Consider the following 26,869-nt stretch of genomic DNA (forward strand, 5'->3'; position numbering starts at 1 on the left):
CTGTGTATTGCTGGCAGAACTGAGAGAAGGCGATGGTCCTAGAGAATGTTTCTAGACCCCAGGAAGCCAGTGTGAAAATGAGGAAGGGGAGACAAACACCTCTGGATGCTTTTAAATCACACCGTCCTTGGGGTTTAAGGTGCACGTCCAGGCCTGAAGTGTATAGCTCAAGGGGAAATCACTTGCTCCACATGCTCACTTGCTCCACATGCGCGAGGTCCTTCATTTGATCCCAGCACATCCCCTCCCCCCGGGGGGGGGGCAGCCTCCTTGTTACAGAGAAACTTCATCAGAATGATCCTCCATGTACCTTTATTCCATGTCTCTCTTTGTTTTTTTACACAATGCCATAAGTAAAAACATACACCATGCCAGACTCAGAAAGAAAAGATAACACATCTTACACATGATCCCAACCCCTGCCCGAAGATTTGGCATTTCCTGCATGTTCTTATAATATCCCACACACATACCAGATTCTACAGCAAATACCTTTCATACTTTAACCTTAGCTAATAAAACATACAAGCAGAATCTGCGAGAGAAATTAACACATAGAGCTCTATGTGCATGCAATTCACCCGCAGCAGAAGCAGTAGTGGCCTCTGCTTCCCTCTGCACCTTTAAACAGAAGTGAAAACGACCAGGAAAGGGGCCCCGGAACCCGGACCGGGCCTAGTGTTCCAGGTGCTGCCAGCTTCCTTCCTGTAGTCCAGATCTCTCTATTCTTCTTCATTTCATGTCCCCTTCCCCGAGACAGGGTTTTGTTATCTCATTAAGTAGGCCAGACCGGCCTCAAACTCACAGCAACTCCCTGCCCTTCATCATTCTCCCAAGTACTGGGATAATAGGTTATGTCACCATGTCTGGTTAAACTTTCCTAAATCTCAGAAAACACACTCCAAAATCAGGGGAAGGATTAATGAGAGGATGCTCTTTAGGATAGCACTATTGCCTATATACAGTTTAAAAATATGTTACTTAAAATGGATTAAAAAAGAACACTCAAAACAAATGTTTTAGTTAAAATAGAATTTCAATGTAATACTCTATATACATTACAAATTTTCAATGATTAGAATATAAAAAAAACCCAAAATTTACATTAACTAGAACCTTTAAAAATCACACCAAGACTATTACATCTTAAGCACAGGACTCAAGAACAAGTTTTCTACAGTGCTGCCCTGCCCACGGCGGGCACCGGGCACATGGATTATGGTGCAGTGTGAAGGCTCAGTGTGTGCCCACTGTGAAGTGACTGGATCATCACAGCTATCTTCATGGAACACAAATGTGGTTTGTGCAGCCACAACCACCTAACAGTGCTTGTACATAGTGGACAGTTGACATGTACTTTAAACTAGCTGCCTAGACACTGGACTTGATAGTTAAAATAAACACAGCATCTTAACTATTATAAGAAAAAAGAAGGAAGCGGGGGAAACCACCAAAACACAATTTACTAAAAGAGAGGTAGGCGGTGTGACATTTACAGACAGCCTTGGCAGCAGGGTTAATCAGGCTCGAGCATGCGCTGTACCTGTACCCTCCACACTACAGGAGACACCTGGCTAGCACAGGGATGTGGCAGAGAAGAGCTGAGACTGTCTTGTCCGGCGCTTCTTTACCAGTGAAATCTGCTAATGCTATAGAGGTAATGAGCTGGTATTCTGGATTAAAATGCCAAGGCCTGAGTATGAGCCCTAGTAGCCCAGAAAGTAGACATGGTAGTGAGCAGCTGGGAGGTGGGGCAGGAGGAGTTGAGAGGCCACAGAGCACAGCTGCAGCTGGACTCTTGCAGCTGATTTCAGAGCCGATGCACAAGGAGACGCCCAAAGAACACGAGAAGAAAAGTGGAGAGCTTTTTCAGGTCTGACACAGTCTGTACTGGACACTTCCTCCACAGCTGTGCTGGGGTGAGGCTGCGGGGCAATCCCCTACCAGGGACCCGGGCCACCATGGGGGAAAAGTGACAGGGGAAAAGAAAACCAAAGTTGAGCTCAGCAACCGAACAGAACAATGAAAGGGGAAAGGAAAAGCTGCTACCAATCCCGAGGGGCGGAGAACTGCCGTTCCTCCAATCCAAGCATAGACATTTTTCATTAGAGGACGACCTAAGATGGCTGAGGCAAAAGGCACCAGACTATTTCTAAACCCAGCAGCCTGCACGCAGACTGTGTCTCACACGGGACTCAAGCGTGACTGTCCACTGCACACACCTAGCTGACATTAAAAACGTGTAGCTTTGGTTTGAGAACAAGGTAAACAATGGACTGAGAATGAAGGGAACTGATCAAACCAGTGCAGAGCAGGCACCCGGGGCTGGAATACAAACCCCAACAGCAACAGACGGCAGAGAACAGAGAGAGCAGGCTGCACAGACAACCAAACCCCAGCAACAGACAGCAGAGAACAGGCCGCACAAACGGAAAGCTCAAAGGGTCTGTGTTTCTGGTTGGGGTTTCACTATGAGCCCAGGCTGCCCCTGAACTAACTCAGTATGTTCCAAGCTGGTTCTAAAACCATGAGCCTTCTGCCTTAGCTTTCTGAATGTTGGGATTATGGGCATGTGCCTCCGCACCCTGCTAGGTATTTCAAAATCACTATTTAAACTTAAGGCAATTTGAAAAATGGGGTCTTAGCCAACTCTTAACATTGAAAAGAAAGAAGAAGACATGGTCTGTACAGCAGGAGCCTGTTTAGCAGGCAAGCCTATTTACAAGTAAGAACCTCTTACTCTTGTAACACTGTCCTGTTTGCAGAGCATGTACGACTCCCATCCCGCAGTTCATCCAGGAGCCCAGCGACTCCAGGAATCCGGACCAACAGCCACAAGGAACTACTTACAAGCTCACTATAAACACGGCATATACACCTGCCCTCAGTGGGGCTCTGCTCACTCAGCTGTGCATGCAGCAATTAGTAGGCACTTGCTATTGCTCTCAGTTAGAAAGGAGATCTTAACACCACTACTATTTACATTCACAATCCCACCAGCCCCACCTCCAAATTAAAAATACCAAATTGCTACAACTGCTACTGCGGTTTCCAAAATATAGTGTCTCTTATCCTTTTAAGGTAAGCAAATATTTACTAATCTTCGGCATGTCAATACACACAGCGCTGGCAGGAAACGGTAACTTGCTGCTATGCTACTTCATTCTTTTCCTCTTTTTCAAAAGTGCATCTCGTAGTGCTAGCTGCAAGAGAAAAGGAAGAAAACGTCAACAGTAATACTTGCTACACCAACTAGGTCATAGTTACCAGACACTAGGTCAATAGCCATCCTAAAAATGTCACATAGTGAAGTATTTCACCAGATGGCTCAGTGGAGAAAGGCGACCGCTGCCAGCCAGTAACACAATCTTACCATCGTCACCACTGTAACTTCTTTTCAATGGCAAAGACTTGAAGACATTAGCAAGGGGTCAAAACTCTGGGTATTGGGCTCAAGACAAACAAGCATTTCTTCCTAGTTAACCCAGGCTCTCAGTCTCTCACTTCCTCAATCACTTTGTGTCAGAAACCTATCAGGTGAAGTGAAAGCAACGTGTGCATTCCAGCTGGATGTGACCCTGTCTTCTAGCACAGAAATGGGGGCTCCTGGGATGATCATATGGGGTAGAATTACAGAGTTTAAGATCCAGTTTAAGACCAAGACCAACGTCTGCAGTGACCTTATGTTTCCTACAGAAACAGCATCACCTGACTTCAGGGAGGGCGTGGCATTTCTCTGCTCTGCTCGGCACTTGGAGGTACAGATGTCCCCTCAAGATTCTTAACCCTCCCAGATAACAGAATACGAAAGGCCATTAACAACAAGTCCAAGTTTTAAGTAGTAACGGCAAGCAAGGCCAAGGCACATATCTCCGTTAATTCCCAACACTAACCCTGGCTTTTACTTCACTAAGGTGAGTTAATTTAAGGCCAGTCTGGGCTCATACTCATCTGAAACCCTGTCTCAAAAGTACCAAGCCCATTCTAGGTTAGCTGTCGCCTGGCTCTACATCTACCCATTCTACAGCTCTGGATTTTACATCTCTATGCCTTCAGCTTCCTGCTAGAGTTTCCATCTCCTTGAAGGCAGGTGGAGTAGTTAGGTCAGCCGAGGCGAGTGTCTGGCACTCTCCAGGGTCTTGCTGTTTGCATTTGCACTTCACTCACAGGAGCCGCTCACATGTCACTCGGGCGTCCAGGGTGGCTAAGCTGAAGGCCAAGCACTGTCCCAGCGCACACTGGCCATTTGGGTCAGCGCAACTATTCGCACAGCCCAGACCCTTCCCCGCAGACACCACCGTCTTTCCAGGCATGTCTGCAGTCCCTTCTCTTGGCTCTGCAGCAAGGCTTCTAGGTTCTGTTCAGCACAGTAAAATGCCCACAGGGTAACGCAAGCTGCTCTTTCTCAGAGGGTGCCAGGGTCCCCGGAGCTTCAGAGACTCTGGCTACTGAGCATTTGACATGAGCCACAGGCAAACTGCGGCAACAGAAACAATTAGGACAAAGTTCCTTGTTCAAACAGGACCCTGGATTTTAATTAGTTAACACAAATATATCTCAACAACTTCTATATTGATTAGGTGTTAGAATTACTTCGATGTTTTAGGCAAAACAAGGCATACTATTAAAATAAATTTCATCTTTTTTACTTAAAAATAATTTAATACTTGATGCTCTTTTTGTTTGTTTGTTTTTAGTTTTGTTCTGTTTTTTGAGATAGGGTTTTTCTGTGTAGCCCTGGCTGTCCTGGGCCTCTCTCTGTAGACCAGGCCGGCCTCAAACTCAGAGACCCGCCTGCCTCTGCCTCCCAAGTGCTGGGATTACAGGTGTGCGCTGCCACTGCCCGACTGACTTAAGGAATCTTATGTTCAGTTTAAACAGTGGGGGGTCTAGGTGCAGCGGAGACAATATGGAAAATCAGTTGTTCTATAACAATAAACCCTGAAGAAACTGCAAGGCAAGGAAACAAACGCAGGAAGCCTGGCTCATCGTCAGTTCACGCAGCAAGAGAACTGCAGAATGAAGAAGCCTTCTTAAAACAACAGCTTTGACGGGTACAGTGCAGTCTTAATTTAGTCTTAGAATTTCTCCTATTCGGAGAGAAATGTTTACTAACGCACTGGTGAGGATCAAAGTCCAGCTTCTCTACCATGCTAAGAAACGGCATCCTATAAAACAGGAAGTGGAGTAATGGCCTAAGCTCAATTAAATCTTGCAGAAGCAAGGCTGCCAACAGGGTGTGGCTGCCATTTTCCCAACCCTACACGTTAGGTAGGAAGGCTCTCAAGGACAGAACATAAGTCAATTCAACTCTGTGGCAAAATCCAGAGCCTTTATTTAGAAATGTCATTGCTTTATTTCCTACACGTGGTAAGTAAAGATTGTAAGTAAAAGAATAAAAGCAGGTAGAGTTTAGGTGGAGCTGTCTAGAGGGCTGGCCACTCCCCCCAGCCTTGGCAGGCTGTCGGTGGCTAGCTACCAGGAAAGATGGCTGACACTGTGCAGCCTGGGGCTGATCCTCTACAGCTGCTTCAGAGAACACACCGTGTCAATCTGTTCCTACAGTGCATCACTGAGCAAAGCAGGCCACCCGGCAACATGGCTGGGCCATGTACGGTAGCACATGCCTGCAATCAAAAGCAGCACTTAGATGGCTGGAGCAAGGGAATCTCCGAGGAAAGCCAGTCTGGCTGAGATCAAGCCACTATAAAGCACACAGTAAGACCCTGTCGTAAAACAAAATGGGCAGCAAAGCAGCTAAGCTGCAGTGGACAGAAATCCCACAGGCTGTAAGCACGATACTCTCTGAGACAGAACACAGACATCACAACTCACCACAACTGTGTGCTGAGCTGAGCACTGCCTTCCTGAGCTGGTCCACACCCAAGAGTGCTTCCTGATCAATCACTCTACTTCACAGGGCATGGGAATGCACCTCAGAGGGGACCCAGCTTGATTCTTTCACTTCAGAGACAACGATCCAGGGTCACCCACAGGTCACAGGGTGACCCCATCAATCCCACCCTGACTGCTCCCAGCCTCCCCAAGCACACTTGGCATGTGGTCCTGAGAGGCAGCCCTCTTGTAAAACATAGCTGTCTTTATGTTGCTGAACTCAGGCCCACGCGGAACCCACCTGCTTCTCCCGGAAGGAGCGCTTGGTCTTTGACCGGACATTCTGGCTGTACCGCATCATCATAAAGTTCTTCTGCTTCTTCTTCTCTTTATTTGTGGAACTGGAAAATGGATTTATTTTGGTTTTCTTCCTCACAAATTCCTTTCGATCTGTCCTTCCTGCCTATTAGTACAAAGAGATTAGTGTTCAGTATTTCTTCAAGAACAACACACCTCAGGCATTATCCAATCCCTCTGATGCCAAGGACAAGACAAAATGCAGCTCTTGCTCCCTGGGACTCAATCCAACAGAGACAAGGATGGAGCTCAGCGAAAGGAAATGTCCCGATTCAGTCTAATTCCAGAGGCCAAGCTGGGGTTGGCAGGTGGGAAAGAGGAAGAGGTCGGTGTGTGGAAAAGTGGGGGAGAAAGCACATGGCTCTAACTGCCCACGTGGGGCTCCATTCACAGACTGCGAGAGTGAGGAGGAGCTACTGCCGAGGCACAGAAAGCAGCAGAAGCGTGGTCACTGCATGAACTGAGCAGCAACAGCACGAGCCCCAGGCCGACTGACTGTGACCACATTTCTCTGTTGCTAAGCACTCTGACCATGAGCACGCGAGACTGCACTTCTGTGCTCTACATCTTGTTTTGGGTGTTAGTCACAGGGTTAAATACAGCTGTCAAAACTCATTCACAGTCAGGGATGGAGGGGACGTATTTAATCCCAGCACATGACATGAGGGCTGACCTGAGTTCAACGCCAGCCTGGTCATTATGGAGAGTTCCAGGACAGCTACATAGAAAGACTCTGTCTCAAAACAACAAAAAGTACACCAAAAAACAAAACCACAGAAGCTCTCCTCTAATTGGGGTGACTCCATTGGTAGAATGCTTGCTTAGCAGGCACAGGCTCAGGTCCTTTTCCCAGAGCTGCATAAACCAAGCCAGGTACAGGTCTGTAAACCACCTGGGGAGTCGAGGCGGGAGGGTCAGGAATCCAGAGGTCATCCTCAACTAAAGCTTTAGGTCAGCCTGGGTGTGGGTTATGTAAGATCCTGCCTGCCTTAAAACAAACAAAAAACCACCTAATTCAACTGTTATGTGTTAATTATACCTTTAAAGGGTGGGTGTGAGGGATGGTGGGTGTGTGGGAGGGAAGGAGGGCGGGAGGGAGGGAGGAAGGGCGGGCGGGCATGGACTAGGAAGCTCACAGCTACACACACTGGGGATTAAGACTCCTTCTATCCACTTCCTGTTTAGAGTGGGGAAGGGTATGCCCCCACTCACCATGGCGGTTGCTAGTCTTGTCTCCTTGTCAGACTTGGGCTTTTTATGAAGGCGTTCAATGTCTCGAAGAGACAGCAATTCACCCCTGTGGTGAGGGATAAAAAATACAAAACGATGGTGAGCCCTTCCCCTGATGCTTTCTTCCATCACCAGCCACTGCAGATCTGGGCATGGGCCACTTTCACCTGGACTCCTCGTCGCTGTCGATGTCTATGAATTTCCTTTTCTGGGCTTTCCCGGGGGCAGCATCCATCTCCTTCTTCAGCTGCGCCATGCGGATTTTCTGGAAGTCATCCTGTGTTAACACCCGACTCGTGCTGATGGCTGCAGCTTTGGCTTTCCGCTCCTCCATGGGCATACTCTCCAGCTTCTTGGCCTGGAAAAGCATACGCCAAAAGGAAAATGACTACCAGCTTCAGTGACAGCTCAGTCATTTAAATTTTAACATGGTCCAGCAAACATGGCATCTTGGCAGAGTGACACCCTTGAGAGAGGTCACGTGGACTTACAGTTTCCTGCTGCTCTTCGTCAGAAGAGTGGTGCACGTCAACCCACTCACCATCCTCCTCCTCCCCGCTGAGGCTGGCGCTCTCCCATCCATCTGTGTGAAAGAGAACACATTGACACAGCTACCTCTTCAGGTCAGGCAGTCACAGCAAGGTGAGCTACATCAGCAACGTTGAAAAGCAAGGAAATGAACCTCGGCTACTCCACTGACCAGCAACTGGGCGACATCACTGCCACATGCCACATCGACTTAGTTAATTTAAGGAGTCGGGACCCAGCACTGACCAAGTGTATATTAACAGCCAAAACCTAACAGTGACTTATCTAATTCTTACAGCTCAAAGAGGGACAGACAGAGGGACAGACTCCCAGTTAAGTCACATGCCAGAAAACACAGCCTGCACGGAATCATGGAGAGCCCACCAGCATGCCCTTGCTGTCCATCAGAACTGTGCCTAGACATTTAACTGGAGCCTGAAGCATGTATATGTCTAACTCACCCAATGTACTAAAGACGTAGGAGAAACAACTCCAGTGACCTGGAGTACAGAAAAGGCTTCCAGATACGAAAGGACCTGAAGACCCTTCATTAAGGAGGCTGCCAGGATACAAGAGCATCACAGCTCTTTGGTCCGGCATTTACACAACCACTCATAGGCACCCTGATCTTGCCAGGTAGCTTTAGGAGCCAGATCTTCTGTGGTATAAGTGAGAACCTGGGTTCAATTCCCAGCAAAAGGCAAGGCAAGGCAAGGCAAGACAAGGGAAATGAACCTTCGTCATTTTCTGTATCCTCTTCTTTCTCAATCTCTAGAACCTCTGCTCCTGGAATGTAATCTTTAGCATCTAACTCTCCATATTCTTGTATTCTTGCTTCAATGGAGGCTTCAGTAGGTTTACCCTACAAGAGAAAATTATTTAAAACTAAGATGCTTAGATTCAAAGAAACGTTCATAATGAAAGGCCCTCTAGGGTGAGAGGAACCTGCTTACATGTCAGGCCAACAGCGTAAAGCCGGGCAGAACGCAGGTCACTTCTCACTGCCTTCGGATCTAAACCGAGAATAACTGCCCTGGCTTTAAGTGTCAGCAGTACCACCTCTGTGTCACAAAGCTTCCCTCTCCGCCAAGAGGCGGCACCCGGCTGGGCTGTGGATCAGCTGCTGAAGGCACTGCCTGCCGACGCCAGCCTGCTGACAGCATCAACACTGTCAAGTATGGAAGCCAGCACACCCTAAGACTCAGCCTCATCACAGAGCGCGTGCTGGTCACAAGGGTTGAGGACCAAGGAATTCAATCAACGGCGTCCTAAGCTTGAAGAACAGAACACACGCATCACGCACACTCCCCACGGAAGCATCGCTCATCTATCATGTGAGCAGCAGGCACTGCCCTCACGTCTGACCACACTCTTTAGAATCTTTAGACCACCCCAAGTTCGCTTCACCTACCCGGAACTTCTTCTGCAGCATCTGAGGGTTCAGTGTCCGGAAGAGATGAATCAAAGTTCTGGCAGACATCATTACATCTGTAAAACACCACCTTTGATTAGAAATGTCAAGCAAAGACCACTGAGAGGTAAAGGCAGGGCGACTGTGCCGCTGGCCCACAGAGAACAACTCACTCTTATCTTTGTGTGTCTTGTACTGAGCCAGGTCCTGGAGAAGTTCCTCAGTCATGGCCAAAGGACATCGAGCTGTTATTTCCTTTATAGCATTGATTCTGGAAAAGGAAAAATAAATTTAAAATAAAAGAGTAATTTTATGTTCAAAAATCAAAAGGACCACAGGTTGGATTTCACAGGCTTAGGACCCTAAACCTGCAGTGTGGCCGAGAAAGAATGTGAACAGCCGTCCAGGCTGATATTCCCGACAGTCACACTTGCTCTGCCAGTGTAACAAGGACCAGTGTTGGGCACAACAAATCATGGCAGCGTTTGCTCACCCACTCTAAAGAGAGGCATAAAGTCAGCTCAAAAGGGTTAAAGGTCTTTAGAGCTTCTATCCCAGCATCAGTGTGCAAGAGAGATACAAAGTAACTGCTTAGTGTATCACACATAGCCCTTTGAGTCACCCAGAGGGGTACAGGAGTTCTCCAGCCTCTCTTCAGAGTGACTCACTAACAATCACATGTCCCAGTGTAAGGGAACTTCATGGGAGGAGAAAAAGAAGCATTAGGTCGTTAAACAGTCCTTGACTGCAAACCATCACATGCTGATCACAAGGACAAGTATTTTTGATCTGAGTCTCTCCTTAGAATTCTAATCAATAAAATGAAAACACCAAGCCTCCTGAGAAGACTGCTCTTGTAGAGGCTGAAGCTACAGCTCTAACAACTGCCCATGTTGGTCTGTGAAACACACCCACAGTCCCACGCATGCTGTACGTACCCTACAGTCATGACTTCCCCAGAGTTCTTGTCAGTAACAAAATTGTTGGCCACCGTCATGAGCAATGACTGAATGATCTGAGTTGGGAACAAAAGAGGTGAGTCGGGCGAGAGGCCCTTGTTCCGGAGCAGAGCAGTCGTCAGTGCGAAAGCAGCCTTCCAGCTCCAGGATAGGAGCTGAGAACCAAACCCAGGCAAGTGAGGGACTCAGTACTCCGGGTTATACTTCAGGCGAAGGTTACCAGCGTTGGACACAATGTCCTCTAACATTGTTTCCTTGTAAAATTCTGATACTTTAGTGTGTGGTTCTGCATACACCTCAGTGCTCACCAGGGCACATGTGTGGAGGTCAAAGGAGAACTTGCAGGAGCCAATCCTCATCTTATCCCTCACTGAGACAGGTCTCTCGTTTCTACCGACCTCAACACTCTAGGCCTCCAACTCAGAGATCCGCCTGCCTCTGCCTCTTGAGTGCTGGTGCCCAGCTACTTCCGCTTTCTTACTGTACATATTCCATTACATTGTTTTTAAAAATGATACTATCAAAACAAAACTTTGCTTTGACACAGGATAATTCAGTGTTAATCAAGGAATTATGAGCTTAAACAATAATCACCATGAAGTTATACTCTTGGACCTTCCTAGACATATACAATTTGGTTGTTAAAGTCAGAATCCTCAGCTTGTTCCCCTTCTATGAACTGTATAGCTAACTTCTATCACATCTCCTTAGGAGTTAGGTCTCCTCTGTTCATGGAAAGGGAATAGGAGAGACAGCAACTCTGGGAAGAAACCCTAATATGCCCAGCAGCAGCACTGCACACTCTGGACCTGGGTGACAGCACCACACTACACTGGATCTGTGTGCGTGCGTGCTCCATGTCCCTATTCTGGAGGTCATGGTGAGTTCTCACCTCTGGTGGCACCAGGTGATGAGAGGCTTGTGCAGCAAACAGAAGGATCTTCGTGACTTCTGAAAGCACAAGAGACAAGAAAGCATACACATTATCATCTGCCTCCAAGGACTACAGCAACATGGCAAGCAAACTCAGTTATCACATGGCCATCACTTAACTTAACTTACTTCACCCGAAGACCAACCCCTACCTATGTCCTGGGCTCACCTCTGGGCTTCTTCAGGTCTTTTGTTCTGCCCTCCGTGATTGCACAGGCTAACAGAGCATCTGGCCCATACCCACCATTGCCCTTACTCTGCCTTTCTCTTCCAAACCCTTGACCTGGATATTATACACTGCGCTGTCAAGGACTCTGCCTTACGGTCACCATGACCTCAGTGTCTAACAGGCGCAAAACTCCTGGGCTCTGTGCGGGCTGTGTGTGGCAGCTCATATCTACAGTTCTAACACTTAGGAGTGGCAGCAGAGACAGTAGGACCCCGCGACTGGGGCCAGCCACGGCTACACACCAAATCTGGTCTCAAGCAGCAAACTAATCAAATAAGTCACCAAACAAACATCTGTTGGACAGACAAAAACGCACATGTGTGAACACACTCTCTTCCAAGAGGCTGCATAGTCCACGGAAAGAACAGGCCTTTGGACCAGGCGCGTGGCTCATGCCTCTAAGTGTAGGCCACGAGAGGCCCATGCAGGAGGCCCTCTGATGTTCCAGCCTGGGCTAGAGACCCCGCTTCAAAAACAAAAAACAAGGAAAGAGGCAAAGCTGACTTGTCACTCATTTGAATGACTGTGGTCACTTTCTGAACTTCAAAGAGGCCACTTATCAATTTCATCGAGTGATTACAGAAAGCACTTAGCACAGTGCAAGGTTCATGTCAGATGTTCAAATGTCCACTTCCTGTTTGGGCAAAACAAGCAACCGTCTTTCCCTGCTTTTGTGTCATTGCTAACAGAGAAGGCACACAGGGCCATGGAGACCAGTAACCAAAGGCCCGTTACTACAATGCTACAGTTAAAGGGGAAAACTAGGTCCATTTTTTTCTTTTTACAATTTATTTATTTTTTATGTGTATGGATGTTTTGCCTACACATGTGTGTGCACCACATGCATGTGTGGTGCCTATGGAGGGCAGAAGATCTCCTACTGTAGTTACAGACAGTTGTGAGCCACCATGTGGGCGTGGGAGTGGACACACAGGTCCTCTGCAAGAGTAGTATAGTGCTCCTAACTTAGGCGCTGCCTCTCCAGCCCCCAAACTAGAATTTTTGACAGAATTTATATTACAAAAAGACTTGCAATCAAGAATTCATCTTTACTATTTTTTAAAAATAAGGGATATGTGTGTGTGGTTAGGGCTGACCTGAGGTCCTGATCCTCCAACATCAGCCTTCCATTTTTCTTTTCTCTATAAAACACACAACGCTATCTGTCCTTAACGATGCTAGAATAGATTTGCCACTTATTAGGTCACAGGCAAGGATCAGACACACAAGCATGTTACCTCTCTGGTGGGGCTGCAGAAACCTTTGCACAAAAGGGTAGAAGTTGAAGAGGAAAAGCTGTGGAGAGAAGAATGTACTGACTTCAATATTTATGAAACTTAAGCATGACATTTCATTACCAAGATAAATGCACTGGGAATCACTTTGACTCATTTTGGTCTCAGTAAGCAATCCCACCACAGGTGAATTCAATGCGCTGCAGTAACCCAGGGAAAGAATTCTCTCCCCAGCACTATCCTGCTATCTCACCAGGTGAGAGAAAGAGCAGACAAAGCAGGGAAAGGCTAACAAAACCCAGCCCTCTTCTAGTTTTGACCCTAGCCTGGCTGTAGAGCTCTGTCTTGGTATTCACAGAAGGGAGCCAGACCAGGAGCAGCACTGGTCCTAAAGTCCCTGGGGCCAGAGCAGGGTAAAACTGAGTGGCCCTAGTGCTGTCAGACTGCCCTGAACTGACAGTCTGACTCTACTCTAGTCCAGCCACACTGGAGGAAGAACTATGAACTCTGTATCTGTAATCAAGGAAACCAACATGTTGAACAATCTCAGAACAGAACCAGTTATGACATCTGTGTCAGAAAACCGGGCTGGAGAGATGGCTCAAGCGTTAAGAGCACTGGCTGCTCTTCCAGAGGACCTCATGCTCCCAGCACCCACATGGAGACACACAACCATCTGAAACTCTGGTCCCAGAGGGCACTGAACATATGTATTACACAAAAGTACATGAAGGCAAAACCCCCGTAACCCATAAGAGAAAAAAACAAAGCAGTTAAGAGAACACTTTCAAGGGTCACTTTGTGATCCATTTTAAAGGTAGCTACTCTGAAAGTATTCACACAAACACCACCAAGGAGCTCTTGCAATCTAACTCAATACCAAAAAATACCCAGGGATCCCAGCTTTGCACACCTGGAAGTTAATATCAGGAAGGGTTAGGCACACTGAAAAGCAGCAAGAATCAATATTAGTATGTAGTTTATCCTGGCTCAGGAACACACATGTGAAATTAACAAGAGGGAGCCCGTGATGGCTCCACGTGGACTGAATGTGCACAGGTTAGCACCACACACGCTGGAGAGGAATGAGTGGTTAATAAAAGCAGCTGTTTTCAGACAGGAAGGCTGGATTCTCTGCCGATTCTAACTGCGCAAATGGCTTGAGGATTAAAACTTAAACCATCGTTCTATGTAACTGCTAACATCCCCAGAGCAGCAGCACAGTCCGCACCTCGTGAATCCCCACCAATCTGGAGATGAGGTTCATGAGCATCATCTTCACTTCAAACCTCTCCTTACAGCTCTCCAGCTGCTTCAGGAGCTTCTCCGCAAAGTCTGGAAGGAAACAATCAGAGAACTATGGGTTCATGGCTGCAGACAGCACTTAACAGTGCACAGGGAAAGGGCATGGCACGAGGGGTTACATCAGTGAGAAGATCAAATATGGTACCCAAATTCATCTTAAGAATTCCTAAGATTTTTTTAAAATATTTATTTACTTATTTATTTATTATGCATACAATATTCTGTCTGTGTGTATACCTGCAGGCCAGAAGAGGGCACCAGACCCTGTTACAGATGGTTGTGAGCCACCATGTGGCTCAGGACCCTTGGAAGAGCAGGCAATGCTCTTAACCTCAGCCATCTCTCCAGCCCTCCTAAGATTTTTTTTAGACAGGGTCTCACTACATAACCTTAGTTGCCCTGGAACTCACTGTGTAGAGCAGGCTGGCCCGTAGAACTCAGGGATCTGTCTGCCTCTGCCTCCTGAGTGCTGTGCCAACACTCAAGGTGATTTTTAACACTTGTTAGAGACTAGTTATTTTATTTATGTATATGCATGTATATGCACATGTGTGCACACATTCAGAGGATCCCTTAAAGCCAGGCTGGCATTGTGTGCCACCCAACATGGGTGCCAGAAAGCAAACTTGGGTCCTCTGCAAGAGCAGCCAGTGCTCTTAGTCGCTAGGACAACTCTTCAGAGCCCTGGATTCCTAAAATACATATTTAAAATAATTTCTTTTATCTTTTGAGGTTATAATCATATCATTTCCCCCTTCCTTCCCATATATCGTTCCTGGCCTGTTTCCACTAATTGTTGTTTCGTGCATATTTGTGTATGTGTATACACACATCTTCCTAAACACAGATTCCCGAGATGCTGTGCACCGACCTCTATAGTGGATAGTTTGCTTCTGAGAGTGTGCTCTGCAGGCCACCAGCAGCCAACCTACTAGGACTTTCTTGGAAGTGCAGATTCCAAAGCCATACCTACGCCCTAATGAACCAGAATCTGTACTTTACCCAGTTTCCGAGGTAACTCAATTAAAAAAAAAACAAAAAAACTGGTCTAAAGAGTAGTAAGTTAACAGGAAGTGATAAGGCCAACAGAAAACTCAGAAGCAGTAATTATGGTACCTTGGGGATCATGAATCAAATGAATAGCTGAAAAGTTAAACACTTCTGGTTTCTTCTTCTTCTTTTGTTTCTGAAAGAGAACAGAAACCCATTCAAAACCCCTCGGTTATGAATTAGCCAGTCCTCAAACTGTGTCCCGAGGGCCATTAGCAGTCCTAGACTGACTGTGTGCTATGTGCCCAGCAGGGGAATGTGTCAGTGTTCTTTGTCTTGCTGAGACTGGGTTTCTTGCTGTTTCTAGGAAAGCTGACTGGTTACCAATTCCAGGGACTCACCGGTCTCCTGTCCCACCAGACCTAGGCTTACAGATGTGCACAGCCACATCTGGCTTGTGCTGGATGTCTGAATTCAGGTGGTCATGCTTGCACAGTGGAGTTCTTATCCACTGAGCCATTTCCCTGCCCCCATTACACTAGCTCAAAAGAAAAATTCTTGTTCTAAAAACCTCTTTTCATTTGGAAGAAGCCAGGTGTGGTGGCACACACCTTTGATCTCAGCACTTTGAAGGCAGAGACAGGTGGATCTCTGAGTTCAAGGCCAGCCTGGTCTACAGAGTGAGTTCCAGCAAAGCCAGAGTTAGCTACACAGTGATACCCTGATTCAAAAAAACTAAACCAAACCAACCAACCAAACAAACAATACCAACAACAAAAAAAGCTTTGAAAATATATCAGCTATGAAAATGTGTGAGATAGAAATTTAAAGATGCAAATACTAGCACCACACCATGCAAGCATGAGGACCAGAGTTTGCATCCTCAGCACCAAGAGGGATGTGGTGGTATATTTTATAACTCAAGCTCTGGGAAGGCAGAGATGGGTAGATTCCAGAAGCTCACTGACCAGTCAGAGCTGAACATAACCTATTTATCTAAAATGTCAGTGCTTACAACTCACCATCCATTTCTAAGGTTTGTTTGTTTTTAATGCTCTTTCTCTCTCTCTCAAAACCTTAGCAGGCAAAAAAAAAAAAACCCCATGCATACTCCACACTCTGAGGATTCCGACTGCAGTTTCCAGGCACGGACCTCACCTTCAGCACTTTCATTGCCTTTTCCAACTTCTTCTTGTTTTTGGAGCCCTTCTTCCCCGTGGCATACTGCACCAGCAGGTCTCTTGCCGTGGGTCCTTCATCCTAAAGAACAAAGTACACTGGGAAACTGGGAACAAGGAAAATCTGCACAGGAGCAGCGTATAGGACTCCCAACTACATTGTTTTGTTCTAAAGATTTATTTAATTTTTATTTATGTGTATGTGTGTGTCTGTTGTGAGCATGTGCATGAGGGTGTAGGTGTCCGCGTAGACTAGAGGCCTTCAGTGGCCAGGAGCTGGAGTTACAGGAGTCTGGTTGTTTAACGTGGCTTCTACAGACTCAGCTCAGGTCAATGGAATTGCTCCACGAGTGCTTGTATCAGCTGAGCCACCTCTCTGGCCCCTAATTTTGATTCTTAGACTTTTTTCACACAGCCACTAATGAATACAACCTTTTAAAATCAGGAAATCAGTACACATATGCAAAAACAGACCACACAGCCGGGCAGTGGTGGCGCACGCCTTTAATCCCAGCATTCAGGAGGCAGAGGCAGGCGGATCTCTGGGAGTTCGAGGCCAGCCTGATCTACAAGAGCTAGTTCCAGGACAGGCACCAAAGCTACAGAGAAACCCTGTCTCGAAAAACAAAACAAAACAAAACAAAAAAAACCAGACCACACATTTTCCCTACAGCAATGATTTTTGCATCCTTCATTTCAGTATGATATACAGATACAATGTTGCTTTTATTTGTAGGAAACTGGAAATATATTCATCAATAGAAGAACGCTTAAAGTATAATACATTCATATTCTGAAATATTCTGGAATATTCACAGATCCAAACAAAATGCATCTGCATACACTGACACAAAGCACACTGTAGTGTGTACATGATACATATAGCTGCTAAATGCTTATACAGGACTTTCTGTACAAACATAAATGCACTGGAAACAAAACGGTTACCTGGAAGGAAGGAAATATGACAGAAATAACCCAAAGTCAAGAAAACCCCTTACTTTGTCTAAATTATCTCAAAGTTTTTACAATGAAATATAGTAAGATGTTACCAGGAGATACTGGTTTAGTTACCACAATGCTAAAATTATTAATTTGTATTTGTGTGCGTGTGCACCCGTCCCTGCAGATCCCTACAGAGAACAGAGGGGTGTTCAGTCCCTTGGAGCTGGAGTTACACACAGCTGTAGGTCTTCAACATGAGTGCTGGGAACCAAGCTCTGGTCCTCTACAGGAGCAGTAAGTGCCTGTTACCACTAGGGCACCGCTCTAGTCCTGCACGTATGTGTTTTTAGAATATATCTTTTTACTTCTTCGATTTTAAAGACACTGCAATAATTTTAAAGACTCCTCTGTCCTACGTTTGTGATGTTGGGACCACCCCAAAACTGCCGGCATCTTCTCTTCCTCTAAGGTTATACATGTACAGGTAGAAAAAGCTCAGAGCGCAGACCAGGGGCGAGTGAACCTGAGCCACATTTCAGTCAGTCTTGCTAATAAACAAGAGGAATAAGGAGCAAACATTTTGAACTGAAGCCTCGGCACAGCAGAACTCTGAAAGGACAAACGTGACCCTGCCTACAAACTCAGCGTCTAAAGGACAGACGTGACCCTGCCTACAAGCTCGGCATCTAAAGGACAGACGTGACCCTGCCTACAAACTCAGCATCTAAAGGTCTGACAGACTGAACTCAGCGGAGCAACACACGGGGAACTGACAACTCTAAGGCCCTGCATTCAACCCACCTCAGATTCCGAGTCACTGTCCTGTTTCTCTTCCTCATCTTTCCCAAGGAAGAAGGTCAAAGCAGCAACCAATATCTAAAGACCAACAAGAAACAAGTCAATGTCCCCAGGCAAGAACAAACAGACTTATGCCTACACTTCCACCCCACATACGTAGACTGCTGTGTCTGAAGAAAGAGTCTCAAGGGTGGGAAGGAGGGCCGCTTGTTTCACAGACGCGCAATAACATCCGTCACTAGGATGAGGCGAGGGACACAGCTCAAGGGCAGCAAACACGCTTGAGAGTAAGCCCAATCCCGGGTTTCCATACCCAGGATCCCCCCAAACCAATCATTTATTTGATAAAGAACTGTCAGGCACATATCACATGAAAGGAGAGGTCAGCCCTCTCCTGGACAAACGGAAGGGCAGCGGGCCTCCCAGCACACGCGTAGCTAAGGCACTGGTGCCACACCTGGGGCATCGAATCACGTCTTCAGACACTAGTATCCATTGATAAACACGGACTTAAATCAACAAACAGAAGTGACCGTCAGGCTCTATACAATCACCCTTCGGGTAGACTGCAGAGAATCTCCGCATCCCAAGAAAAGAGCCGTCACAGCCCTTTTGACAAGCCACATGCTGTCTGAGTTTCTCTCAACCGGGCCAGAGCCCACAGAAAAAACGCCGGCTATTACAGGGGGATATAATGCAGTTCAGTTGGCTGGTGGTTCTTTTTACAGTCGCTTTCCTGGCTCACACTTTAGAAGAGTCAGCTACAACTCCAGGATTTGTAAAGCATGGCGGAGTAAATGGCAGCCATTTCCTCCCGACACGCCCAGCTCCACTTCACCCTCAGCAACAGATAGCCCTACAGCTCACCTTGGTGACCTTGGAGAAACAGGCAGTTGTAATAACATTGACAGTTTTAGCATCATTCCTGGAAGAGAAAACAGCACAGAACAGTGAGTCCTTCTGACATTAGGATGGCCAATTCTAGGACTTAAAGTGACAAACCCCTAAATGAGTCCGCATAGGTACAAAACTTCATCACAAAGCTTGAAGCCATCAATGTGAAGAATATTTGGTGCCACAGGATAAGTGTTAAGAAAAAACAAAAATGCCAACAACTCAGAGGAGAAAACAATACAGCAAACCCAGAGCTGGAGGAACGGCTGGTAGGAGAGTGCTTGTGCGCGTATGAGCACCGGAGTTCCGATCCAGGACTCGTCAGGGGGCAGGGTGGCCCGTCTGCTGACAGACAAGGGATCCCCACAGCAAGCCAGCTCGCTCAGATTAGCTGAACTAGCTCAACTCAATCAACTAGGTTCCACTGAGAAACCTTGTATGAGGTATAAGGTAAGGAGCATTGAGGAAGACAGCAACAGGATGTCAAGTTTGAAGGGGGCACACACGCACGTGCTCACGCACACTGTGCACTCTCTCTCGTGGGCACACACACACTATAAAACTCTGCAAAATCTCAGCCACAGCTGAAGCGGAGGCCCCCAAGGAGGGCGGCTTCTAGGATTTCTTCCTCATATTACTCAATCCGCTTTCTTAGACAACTCAGGACCACCTGCCCACCGTGGGCTGTGCCCCTCACACCCGTCTCTAATTAAAGATGCACCTAAACTGCCTACAGATGATGGAGGCATCTTCTCAACTGAGGCTCCTCTTCCCAAATAACGAGCTGACAAACGGACCAACCATATCAGATTGCCTCTGTATTTTATGTCAACTTCAATGTACAACAGAAGTATATTAAAAAGTGTAAGATTAAAACAAAGACAAAAAGTCACACTTATCTATGAGCTCTGTAATCATTACAAATGAAAATAGCTGGGTGGTGGAGCATGCCTTTAATCTCAGCACTTGGGAGGCAGAGGTAGGTAGATCTAGGTCAGCCTGGTCTAGATAATGAGTTTTATTGTCCATTATAAGCCAGAGCTTATTCAGAGAAATCCTGTCTCCAAAACAAACAATAGACAACACATGCATGTGTCTGTCTCTCATGGAAAAACTCCTGTGTTACCAGATGTTCCTTCTGTAGAGCTCGATCATGACATCCAGCGACATCTTGGCTGCAGTCGCGTTGCTGTCTCTCAGCATGGTGTACATGAAATTCTGCAGCACCTGGGGAACGAGGAGGATGAGGACTCAATGCACAGACGGCACAAAGCCTCGAGCACAAGAAGGAAGAGCACTTACCACATTCACTTTATTGTTCTTGTGCTTGGCATTTATGTTCTTGACGTCGGTCACGATGTGTGTGTACAGCGTCTGAGGAGACAAAGCCCACACATGAAACAGATGAGCATTTCTCATCTCGGAGAAATGCACCAACGCACAGGACAACTTTGCTTTTCCTATTTCATTCTATAACAGAAGAGAGCCAAAGGAGGCAAACATTCGGGCTAGAGAGATGGCTCAGCTCTTAAAAGCATTGGTTAATCTTCCAGAGGACCGGGGTTCAACTCCCAGCACCCACATGGCAAGGCAGCTCATAACTGTCTGTAACTCCAGTTCCTGGAGATCTAAGACCTTTCACCAATGCACATAAAATAAAGTTACATAAATTATTTTTTTTAAAAAAAGAAGCAACAAACAATTAACAGCTAAAGGTAAAGCTGCCCTCCAGGGGATATGAGTGAAACTATCAAATGAACGAGTCTACCCTGAAGAAAAGAAAACCCACCGCCAACACGTTCTAAAAACAGTCACAATCCTTTGTTTACAACAGGCAAAAAGGAGAAGCAACCCAGACACCCACTGGATGAACAGCGCTGACGAATGGGTAAACATGCGGCAGGGCAATACAATGGAATATTTAGTAACGAAAAGGATACAAACATACACCACTGTGCCATAACTCAATCAAGAAACATACTGAGTACAAGACAGCCACAAAAAACATAATGTATGACTCCGCTTAGGTAAAACACCAGGAACAGGCAAAACTATGTGATCCTGTAGCACTCTTGAGACAGAGGTAGGAAGAATGTTCAAGGCGTCTGGATTACAACAAGGTCAAGTTCAGGCCTGACTACAGAGCGAGACCCCTGTCTGAAAAACTCAAGGGCTGGGATGCAGCTTAGTCAAAGAGTACTTCTAGCAACTGCAAGGCTCTGGACTAATCAGCACTGCCAGAAACCCAGAAACAAAAAGCACAGAAGGCCAGAGAGATGGATGGCTCAGTGTAAGAGCACTGGCTGCTTCTGCAGAGAACCCAAGTTCAGTTCCCAGTACCCACATGGTGGCTCACAACTGTCTGTAACTCCAGTTCTAGCGGACCTGACACCCTCTCTGGACTCTGTGGGCAATGAATGTATGTAGTACACATACACAAGTAGGCAAAACACCTACACAAATAAAAAGGAATCTTTTTAAAAAAAAGCATTAACTGGGCTGGAGAGATGGTTAACGCTCAGTGGTTAAGAGCGTTGTCTGCTCTTCCAAAGGTTCTGAGTTCAATTCCCAGCAACCACATGGTGGCTCACAACCATCTGTAATGAGGTCTGGTGCCCTCTTCTGGCCTGCAGACATACATACAGATAGACTATTGTATACATAAAATATAAATAAATAAATATGCATTAACTATAACTATAGCTGAATATAAAAAGGTGTATTTTATTATGTTTAACTATATATAGTTATGTGTGCCTGCATGTGGGTATGTGCACATTAGTGTGGGTGCCACGGAAGCCAGAGGTGTCAGGTTCCTGAAGCTGAAGTTACTGATGGTCCTCACTGCCTGACGTGGGTGCTGGAACTGAACTTGGATCCTCGGGAAGAGCAGCAGTGCTAACACTGAGTCACCAGTCCCAAAACACGGTCCCATGGAGACCACAACTACAAATGATCAAATCAAATAGAAGTAGTCTCCTAACATTTGGTATGAGGGATTAACTTAATGAATACAAACTTATGTTTTTCTTTCTAAAATTTGTTTTATAAGCCTTCAGCTCTTATCTTAAGCAAATATACAGGCATAGAAAAATGCTATTGCAACAAAAAAGTTTTATTGTGCGGGTTGGTTCCAGCTAGTGTGTGTGCCCTCATGTCCAGCACAACAAGGTCACGAAGAGACTAGGGTTTGGTAGCAAACTGCTTGGGTTCATGGTCTAGCCCTGCACGTGTGCTGTAGGAAGCCTTACAGTTTGTGGTTACCCACCTAATGGGGCATGGCCTCCTACACTATAATGTAGATGCAGAGCCTGCGTCCACCCCTTCTTTCCCAGCTGCTCTTTCGGATTGCTGGATTCGATCTCTGTTCTCTGTTCAAGCAGAGAATTTTGATTTGTGAGTTTACCGCTAAATAAATAATCATCTATTTCTCAATTCTGAGCTAGTGTGGGATTTCTTTTAACGGTCCGTTCCATACACGTGGAAGCCTTCTGACCCGAAACAGGTCACTTGCTGTGCTTCAACCTGTCTGTCTCTGTCTGTGAAGCATTAACAATGAAGATTTCTAGCTCAGGTTTTTGTGAATAAGCGTATACCTGAAGCCTGAGATGAAGGGCTAGTCCAGAGCGGCATTCAGCAAGTGCTGGTTATCAGTACTAAACTGCATGTATGATGTTTGCTCCTGCTGAAGGACCAGCTGTATGTCACCCTATCAAACAAAGTCAACAATTCCGCAACTCTGAACTCGGCTATGTCAGCTCAGGAGGAGAGGAACTCAGGGAACAAACCCGCTCCTTACCTTCCGCAGGAGCTTGTCATGGCAGCGCAGAAGCTCGAAGAAGAGCTCCAGCAAACTTGATGGATTGATGAGATTTTTATTTCTCAGCAAGATCAACGCTTTGCAAAATGTCTAGGGGAGGAAAAGAAAAGATACTAAGCTGAGGGTGAAGTTAATCAAACGAGGAAACGCAGCGTGCACGGCCCATCTGCTCTCCCCAGGCACTGCAGAGACGTTCGCTGGAGGTGCTCTCACTTCGCCATCATCGCATGCACATGACCTTTGAACTCTCCTACCATGCGGAGATCCGGGTCCAAGACGGTGTGGTTGTAGGAGAGCAGCTCCTTCAGCTCCTGTGGGAAGCTACTGAGATGTTCCGGGTAGCAGTGGGCAATCTGTAAGAAAGCAGGGCTCTTGTCAGTGTGGCCTTTCTCCCCCACTTCAGCTGCACATTTAGATGCTCAGGGAAGGGCTGGTTCGGAGGCAGAAAACTCTCAATCGACAGCTTTCCCTGCATGCTAATTTTTCTACTACTTTCACTGTTCCAGTAGTTTTGGCAAAATGCTTGGAGCACATTGAGAACCTGCCTGTATGACGAATTAAAAAAATTTTTTGGATCAATTTTTGTTCTGGTTGGTTGTGTTAAAAATTCAATAAAATTCTCTAAACTATCTTAGGAAGAAAAGAGCTACAAAAGGGAAGGCTTTAGAAAAATTTAAGTTTCCACACAAAGGCTGGAAAACACGGATGGGGTGGGGTGGGGTGGGATGGTGGTAGTCTGCACCTCACCGTCCATCTCACTGAGAAATCACCAGGGATGGGGTGCGGTGGGGTGGGGTGAGGTGGGATGGTACTTCTGCACCTCACTGTATCTCACTGAGAAATCACCAGGGATGAGGTGGGGTGGCGTGGTGGTAGTCTGCACCTCGTCCGTCTCACTGAGAAATCACCTTCTTACCTGCGCCATAAACATCACCAGCTCTGCCAGTTCTTTGCTGGGTTTATTTGGCTGTAACTTGAAAATCTCCATATTGGATTTATAGTGATTATACTGCTGGAGGAACTGTAGGGGAAAAGAGAACAGAGTTTGTCACACTCTTTTATACAGAGTAACAAGCTGGCACACACCTTTGCCAGTGGTACAGAGAAAAAGACCTAGGTATATGTGAACAGGAGTCAGGAACTCAGATTCTGGCCTTGTTCTGCCATTGACATTACATGACCTGTGTATGAAGGGCACCTGGATCAGCAGCAGGATGCCAGGCCACTAAGTGTGGAGTACACCTGAAGGACATGACACCTTCTAGTCAGTCACCCTCTAAATACCACGGAAGCTTCATGCTGGAGTCCTAGACAGAGATGCTAAGAACCAAAGACAGAGCGCAAGAGCGCTTGTTCTTGCAGAGGGCCTGGTTCACTGCCTGGCACCTACACAATGGTTCACAACCATCACAATTCCAGTCCCACGGGATCAGACGCCCTCTTCAAAGCTCCGAGGGTAACAGGGATGCGTGCACATAGTACATGCAGCCGAGACACTCAACACAGTTTCTTAAAGCTAGAAAAGAAGAAGGGGGAGAGGAAGAAGAAGAATCATCATCGTCACCAAAGACAGGGCTGGAGAAATGGCTTAGTAGTTGGAGTGCTGGCTGTGCAAGCCTGAGGACCTGAATTTGGACATCAGCACCCATGCACACCCGTGTGAGGGATGGAGACAGCAGGATCTCTGGGGCATACCAAATACTAGCTTAGCTCAGAACCAGGGAAAGGATGACACTGGGCAGAATGAGAATCTAGGGCACCCAACATCCTCCCATGGCCCCCACACGAGGCACATGTGTGCACACACCAATCCCACCTGACCCCAACCCCAAAACAACAAAGCCAAGGGTAAAAGACAGAAGGAACAAGAATAAAGCCACAGCTTCAACTTACTAAGCACTTCGTTTGTGCCAGGGTCATGATATACACAGCCCCATCTGACCCAACAAACAAGCCAGTTTACTGCAGGAACTGGAACTGGAGTCAAGCCTCAGGTCCACGCTCTATAGTTATTGTCGTCCATACTTGCTGCTGGGGATGGAACTGAGGGCCCTCGAGTGTGCTAGAGAAGTGTTCCAGGCTGAACTACACCCCAGCTTCCCACAGTCCCTATGCTTAACTGTGTGACAAGTACACACACACATTCACATACTGTCTTAGTTATGGTTTCTACTGCTATGAAGAGACACATGACCACAGCAACTCTTACAAAGAAAACATTTAACTGAGGTGGCTAGTTTCTGAGGAGCCTGGTGCCACACAGGCAGCTGTGGTGCTGGAGGAGCTAAGAGTCCTCCATCTTGCAGGCAACAAGAAGTCGATGGAGACACTGGCAAGTATCCTGAGCACAGGAAAACTCAAAGCCCACCTCCACAGTGACACAGTTCCTCTAACAAGGCCATACCCACTCCAACAAAGCCACATCTAATAGTGCCACTCCCTAGGAGATTATGGGGGCCAATTACATTCAAACACTACACATACACACACAGAGAGAACTTTTTTTAGTTAGGGTTTCACTGTGTTACATAGCCCTGGCTGTCCTTGAACTCAAAGAGATTCGCCTGCTTCTGCTCCCAAATGCTGGGTTTAAAGGCGTGCGACCACCGCCCGGCTACGAGAGCACTTCTTAGTCATCAGGCTTTCCTAGTCCCCACAGTTTCTCGGAGTTTGAGTTAAAAGGCCAACACCATGCTTCAGCTGTGACCTCTCACCTGTCCCCATATTACCACTGACACCCAAACTCTTCACGTTCCTAACCCAATCCTGTTCCCAGTTCCTTCAATGCTCCAACCAGGGCCCACTTACCAGTGTCTGCCTTGACATGAGGAGGACCAAGCCCATGCTGTCCTTCATGCAAATCCGTCATCACAATGCCCAAGCCCCACTCTCTCTTCGTCCCTCTCTTTCATACCTCCACACCAGTACCCCAGTATCTGAGGGTGAAGCAGCCCCAGTCACCCTGATTCTCCCAGTGACCACAGGTGGCTCTTTCATCCAGCACTGCGACATCATTTTCTTGCACCATGGCCAAGTCAGTATGTGTCCTCTTTGTTCCTTAATGCTACCTTCTAGAGTGCTGCTCTCCTTCCAAATGGACTCCTTTTCTCACCCTTGACTGGCCCACTTAGTCCTAAATCTCGCCTCAATCTCCGCCCTAGCCGTAGTTCACGGAATGTCATTCCTTCCACCACGTAATGAGAAACTTTGGATCCCACTCCACTCTCTGGCTTCCACTCCATTTCCCCTTCTTCTTGTCAGGAAAACTTCAAGAACTATCCATGCTTGGTACCCAGTTGATTTAAATCCTCAATGGTTCCCAGAAACACCAAAAGTCAAATCCAAACTGCTTACCACCATCTAAAGGGCTAGCCTGCACCCACACTACACTTAAGGGATAACAGGCGTTCCTGCTTCATTTCTTTCCACAACAGTCTGCCAGGCCTACTCCTGCCTAGAATGCTTTGATCCGCTGGGCTCACACCACCATTGCAGAAAAGGCTTCCCCACTCACGAGAGTCAGTAGCCTTCTCTTCTAACGCTCTCACCCAGGGTTACCTTCTCCAGCCCTTACCTTACACATGCACTGTCCTCCTTAGAATGGAAGTCCAAAAAGACAGGGCTCAATCATGTCCTACTTGTCCCCATATCCTCCATGTCTAGAAATATATTGCCATATTAAACTGTGTGCATGTGTGGATCTGCACATATACTCAAAATGAATGGAAGAGGTGATTACCTTCTTGAATATTAAAATACAAAGGCTGTTACTTAACCTTCTGTGGGTACACACCTAGTCAAAAACAGAACCAGAGCTTTGGGTCAGCTGTGAAACAGGTGGTTCTTAATCGCCTTCTGAAAGGACTCCAACAGTACAAGAAAGAACTCAAAGGACTGATCAATGGGCGTGTGTGCTGTACAGCAAAGGGAAAATCAGCCCAGTGAGGAAATCTACAAGACAGCAGAAACAAGCTTTGCCCCTAGTCAATCATAAGACTGCTAGGTAGAATATATAAAGAATCATATAAATTAAACTTCAAAACAAATCTTCCAATCAAACAGACTAACGAACTGAACAGACAGTGCTCAAAAGAAATGCAAATGGCCAATAACTATCTGAAAAAGCGCGCAACATCCTTAGCCATCAGGGGAATGCAAATTAATTAAAATCATCTGAGACTATCTCACCTCAGTCAGGATGGCTATCAGCAGGGGAAAAAGA

General features: G+C 46.6%; 1 protein-coding gene across 1 annotated transcript in view; it reads right to left on the reverse strand.

Annotated features, from left to right (window-relative positions):
* Positions 1–295: 295 nt before the first annotated feature.
* Sdad1 (SDA1 domain containing 1) overlaps positions 296–26,869 on the reverse strand; it is a 28,532-nt gene continuing 1,958 nt past the window's right edge. Inside the window, exons 2-22 of the mRNA XM_005359499.2 lie at positions 23,564–23,668; positions 22,902–23,000; positions 22,627–22,737; positions 20,130–20,201; positions 19,954–20,054; positions 18,801–18,858; positions 17,937–18,011; positions 16,171–16,272; positions 15,139–15,208; positions 13,949–14,052; positions 12,721–12,778; positions 11,213–11,271; positions 10,300–10,376; positions 9,535–9,632; positions 9,362–9,438; positions 8,686–8,812; positions 7,914–8,005; positions 7,590–7,780; positions 7,405–7,489; positions 6,137–6,298; positions 296–3,203 (exon numbers count right to left, since the gene is read on the reverse strand). Coding sequence (XP_005359556.1) covers positions 3,156–3,203; positions 6,137–6,298; positions 7,405–7,489; positions 7,590–7,780; positions 7,914–8,005; positions 8,686–8,812; positions 9,362–9,438; positions 9,535–9,632; positions 10,300–10,376; positions 11,213–11,271; positions 12,721–12,778; positions 13,949–14,052; positions 15,139–15,208; positions 16,171–16,272; positions 17,937–18,011; positions 18,801–18,858; positions 19,954–20,054; positions 20,130–20,201; positions 22,627–22,737; positions 22,902–23,000; positions 23,564–23,668 — 1,971 coding nt within the window. The 3' untranslated portion in view covers positions 296–3,155. The remainder of the gene's footprint in view (positions 3,204–6,136; positions 6,299–7,404; positions 7,490–7,589; positions 7,781–7,913; positions 8,006–8,685; positions 8,813–9,361; positions 9,439–9,534; positions 9,633–10,299; positions 10,377–11,212; positions 11,272–12,720; positions 12,779–13,948; positions 14,053–15,138; positions 15,209–16,170; positions 16,273–17,936; positions 18,012–18,800; positions 18,859–19,953; positions 20,055–20,129; positions 20,202–22,626; positions 22,738–22,901; positions 23,001–23,563; positions 23,669–26,869) is intronic.

This window comes from Microtus ochrogaster, linkage group LG1 (assembly GCF_000317375.1).
Source record: "Microtus ochrogaster isolate Prairie Vole_2 linkage group LG1, MicOch1.0, whole genome shotgun sequence".
Taxonomy (NCBI): Eukaryota; Metazoa; Chordata; class Mammalia; order Rodentia; family Cricetidae; genus Microtus; species Microtus ochrogaster.